The sequence below is a fragment of the Triticum aestivum genome, chromosome 4A (genome assembly GCF_018294505.1).
Source record: "Triticum aestivum cultivar Chinese Spring chromosome 4A, IWGSC CS RefSeq v2.1, whole genome shotgun sequence".
NCBI classification, from domain to species: domain Eukaryota; kingdom Viridiplantae; phylum Streptophyta; class Magnoliopsida; order Poales; family Poaceae; genus Triticum; species Triticum aestivum.
Genome location: NC_057803.1, coordinates 541,824,557 through 541,829,325, shown reverse-complemented (window position 1 = coordinate 541,829,325; position 4,769 = coordinate 541,824,557). Strand labels below are relative to the sequence as shown.

General features: G+C 44.7%; 1 protein-coding gene across 1 annotated transcript; it reads right to left on the bottom strand.

Annotated features, from left to right (window-relative positions):
* Window positions 1-2,297: 2,297 nt before the first annotated feature.
* LOC123082251 (dof zinc finger protein DOF3.1) lies at window positions 2,298-3,535 on the bottom strand. The gene has a single exon (XM_044504622.1). It carries the CDS (start codon window positions 3,412-3,414, stop codon window positions 2,614-2,616), a length of 801 nt encoding a protein of 266 aa, XP_044360557.1. The 5' UTR covers window positions 3,415-3,535; the 3' UTR covers window positions 2,298-2,613.
* Between the last annotated feature and the right edge of the window lie 1,234 nt (window positions 3,536-4,769).

The window sequence follows — 4,769 nt, the reverse complement described above, 5'->3', positions numbered from 1 at the left end:
TTTTTACTTTTAAATTTTCAAATTCATGAACAATTTTTGAAATTGTGAACAATTTTCTGAAATCATGATCAGATTTCCATATACATGATTTTTTTTTTAAATTACGTATTTTTTAATGTTTACTATCATGCGAATTTCTTTATAAATTCGTGAACATTGTTTTGTTCATGGAATTCAAAAAATCTTCATCAATCCAACAGAATGTTTAACAATTCAAAAAATGTTCGTCGAATTCATATTTGTTCATCGGATTTAAAAAATGTTCATCAAAAGTCAAAATTTGTTCATCGAACTACAAAAATGTTCATCAAATTACAAATTTGTTCATAGATATTCAGAAAATGTTCATTTAATTAAATAATTTCATTGATATCAAAATTTGTTCATCCTTTAAAAAATGTTTTTGAAAACAAATTTTGTTCATAAATTAAAAAATATGCATTGAATTCAAAATTTGTTCATGAAATATAAAAAAATGTTCATAATTATCAACACACTATTCATAATTCAAAACATGTTCATTTTTTTTTGAATCGCAAACATTTCTTATGCAAGAATGTTTTTGACAATTCACAGTTTAAAATGTTTTAAAATTTTAGAACCAATCCCTTATTATTTGAATATATAATAAAACGAAAAACAGAAAATGAAAAATGGAAAGTAAAAAGAAAAAGGAAAAAGGGGGCGCCCCTCCCCGCGCATGGTCGGCCCAACAGGGTGCTCATAGGGTCGCGAGGGTACACGCTGCCGCGACTGTGGGCACCACACGCACGGTATAGGGATTCTCTGCCTGCATCAGGGACTGAGCCAGAAAAATTGTATGATGGGGGCCTTTTGCTGCTGCTTCACGGTTGGGGAGGGCCTGAACCACTAAAATACAATCATTTGTTCCCAAAATGTCATATTAGTAGCTCTAACAATGTAGTTTTATCAATGTTGGCTCGGGCCATGGCCCTAGCTCCCCCCCCCCCCCAACTGCCTCCATCACTGCTTGCAATACATTTGCCTCTTTATGAAGGTGATCCCCTATTTATCATGTTGGTTTTTTAGGGAAATTTATCACGTAGGTCGACGTTTGTCAATCAAACGTGCCCCCCGCCTCCCCTGATGGTCGGTAGGTGAATTTGGGCCGGTCCAACTAGCATAGGCTCCCCTTCCGGTTCTAGAACCTTACCAGACCAGTTTATGTGTTATTTTTTTGGTGCTTTTGTTTTTTATTTCTTCTTCCATTTTCATTTCTTGTTCATGTTTGATTTTGAAATTCAAATTATCCATAATTTTTTAATAAATGTTTGTTTTTGGTGATTAGTAAACATATTTTGAATTAACAAACATTTTCTTAAATTTGATTAACTAATTTTGAATCCACAAATATTTTTACCAAATCAGTAAATATCTCTTAGAATTTGGAACATTGTTTAAAAACTTGTGATTTAATATTCGTGAACATTGAAAAAAATTGGGTTTTTCTAAAATTTTATGAGCCTTTTTTATATCCCGAACTAGATTTAAGGAAGTAGAAAATAAAAAAAGAAACGGAAAATATATTTTTTGAAAGAGATGCCCCGCAAATGGGTTGCCCGAAAGGGCGTGTGGGCGGTGCATGAGCTCTTTCCATCGCACCAGTCGATAAATAGGAGGTCCCTTTTCGAAAGTAGTGCAATAACCGAGCAAGAAAATAATATCTTCATGAGAAAATGGTTTTTTGTGAACGAAAAGGAATTTTGTTGATCCTCCAGCATCTGCATCAAGTAATACTTCCTTTGTACATAAATGTAAGATGTTTTACGGTTGGAGTATTTTTTTATGAAGCAACATCTGCACAAAGTAATGCAATACTGTTACAGACTGTCCGCTCATGAAAAAGTGAGATAGATTCGAAGTTATGAGACTTTTTGATTCAATTACGACGGGTACTTAGATGGTTAGGCAGACAGTGTTATTCCAGTCCATCAGGATTCAAATCCTCATGCTTGTATTTATCCTTGAATATATATCAGGATTTTTGGTGATACACGTTCAATGGAAGGAGGCGTTCCCATCGATTACGTGGCGTCTAAGATGACTTTGTAAAATCTCAAGATGACATGTCGACTCAGTCTCTCAAAGGTGCTCATAGGAGTAGGGTATGCGTTCATAGGGATGAGTGTATGCACATATATATGAGCTCTTGCGTCTGTATTATGTTAAAAAAAGCTACGATTGTTTGGACATTTCTTTTTTCGGTTGGGTCTGAACAATTCTTTGAAGATCGTTCATGCACCAAACTTTGAAACTCTCTCTCAAAAAAGAAAACGAGAGCAAACCCAATCTATAGATAATAATGTAAATTATACAATCATAACATCAACATGCATGTAACCCAAGTACCCAACAAATAACACCATCAGACCTGTAGAGACGCACGCTATAAGACACATGAGAGACCATTCTACCCCTGTGGAACCAAAACTGTAAACTAGACAGGCCCCTCCTTGTACCACTACGTACTACGTAAACAAGACACGACACGAGCCATGCACTTGCACAACAAATTAAGACCTACACACACATAATCCAGCAGGCACATGCATGAGCCATCACGTACGCTACGCACACAACTACTGACCACTCTCACAGTTGTCCCATTATCTGGGCCCCGCCATGAAACATGCCATTGCCGCCGACCTGTGCTACCGTCGGCGCGGGAGAGAACTCCGGCGCCCACATGGCAGCCGCCCCGCCGCCGGACACCTTCCACGTGTCCACATTGCCGTTGTCCAAGAACGCTGTCGGCCAGAGCATCGGCGCCGACGTCCCTGCATGGCCGCCCCGGAGCCCGAGGGAGTGCAGGCCGAACTCCCCGGCGCCGCCGCCGAGCCCCACCTGGCTCAGCCCGGGCAGGCCGAGGCCGAGGTCGAACCCGACGCGGCCCTCGAACAGCGGCGCCGCGCCGAACGCGAACAGCGAGCTGAGAAGGCCGCCCTGCGGAGCCTGCTGGGAGTGCGACTGCGCCGGCATCGGCGGCGGCGGAGGCGCACCGAAGTGGACGGGCGGGCGGCGCATCGTCTGCTGCGGCGCCGGGCGCAGGCGCTTGCGGGTGGAGCCCCCGATGGGGACGTTGCGGAGGGAGCCCCCGAGCGTCCAGTAGCGGCGGCAGGCGCGGCAGAAGTGGCGCGGCTGCGACGTGTTGTAGTTGTTGTAGTAGCAGAACTTGGTGTCGTGAGACGCGCACCGCGGGCACTGCTCCCGTGCCGCGCCCGAGGGCGTGTTCGGGTTCGCCGCCGCCGGCTGCAGCTGCATCAGCTGCTGCTGCTGCTGGAGGCACGCCATGTCCGTCGCGGCCATGGTCGCCGCGGCGTCGTGCTTGCAGTTCTGAGGACGGGCGAGCAGTGCTTGCTGCATGGGGGCCAGCTGGTGCAGAGGGGCTTCCATGGCGTTCGAGGTTGGCCTGGCCCTGGAGGTGCAATGTGGGTGTGTAGACGCTCGTATTGTGACAATGGAGCTCGAGCTAACTTGGCTAGATACCGGTGAGTTTTGCTGTTTTGGGATTGAAGTGCGAGGGCGTATATATACACGGCGTGAGCCAGAGTGAGTGTGTGAGTGAGCGAGCGAGAGAAGGTGTGTGCAGTCTGATAGGCGTTGTAGGTGATGGTACGGTGGGTGACAGAAGGCTGAGGGGATGAGTACGCAGGGTGCAGGGACTGACCATGTAGAGTTGCTTTCGATCTTTGCAGGACAAGGAATCCTGTGAGCTACCTGAATGCTGACGTGTATGCTCCCCGCACCAGACAGTTTTGAAACCCCACAGTAAAAGTAAATGGTTTTTCTCCCATTCTATATACTACTGCTACGTAGGAGCTCTGCCGAGCTAGTACTACAGCAACATGCTACTGCTAGCTATACAACTGTTACCATCTGCAGCGTGTTTCTGCCTCTGGCTTTTACTTGTAGAGAATGTGATGATTTGGTTTAAAACTTGCCAAAGTGAACTCTGCACTACCACAACTTGCATTTGGGTCCGTTTTTAGAGCAACTCCAACGCACATACTCAAACGGATGACGCTTTGGTCCATTTTTTATTCGTTTGGGTCGAGCGTCCGCCAGGTTTGAGATTTGGGCTGGCTGTGCGCCCAATGCGCCGGCCCATATTTGCCGGCGTGGACGGCTAACCGTCCTTTTTTAACAAATATGGACAATATTTCACAAGCAAACATATAGTTTCAAACCAAATAAATAGTATAGTTTTACAAGCCGAATGAAAATAAAATAGTGTCACATAGTTTTGCAAGCCAAATAAAAGAGATACATCTATTGGTTGCCAACATGAGCCCACATATGACCAAATCATTTTGTAATTGCATGTAAGTTTCCCAATCACGCATATCATGATGAAATTGGCTGAACTGTTCGAACGTTGCAGCTCCTTCATGTTCAGGCACAACATTCTCACCCTGAAGATGAAACCCTTGATCGTAGATACGTTCTGGGTGCTCATCTTCTACGATCATATTATGCATCATCACACAAGCAGTCATCACCTCCCATAGCTTCTTCGTGCTCCAAGTCCTGGCAGGATACAGAACGATGCCTCATCAAGATTACAAAACACGAAAGACACGCTCGACGTCCTTCCTAGCACTCTCTTGCTCTTGGGCAAATCTTTTCCTCTTCTCTCCGGCAGGGTTCGGGATTATCTTCACAATAATGGTCCACTTAGGATAGATATCGTCGCCTAGGTAGTATCCTTTGTCGTAGTTGTAGGCGTTGACGAAGCAGCCGGCCGCGCG

Bases quoted from the DNA above. Each gene is read 5' to 3' on its own strand.
- LOC123082251 (XM_044504622.1), bottom strand. From the start codon at position 3,414: ATGGAAGCCCCTCTGCACCAGCTGGCCCCCATGCAGCAAGCACTGCTC.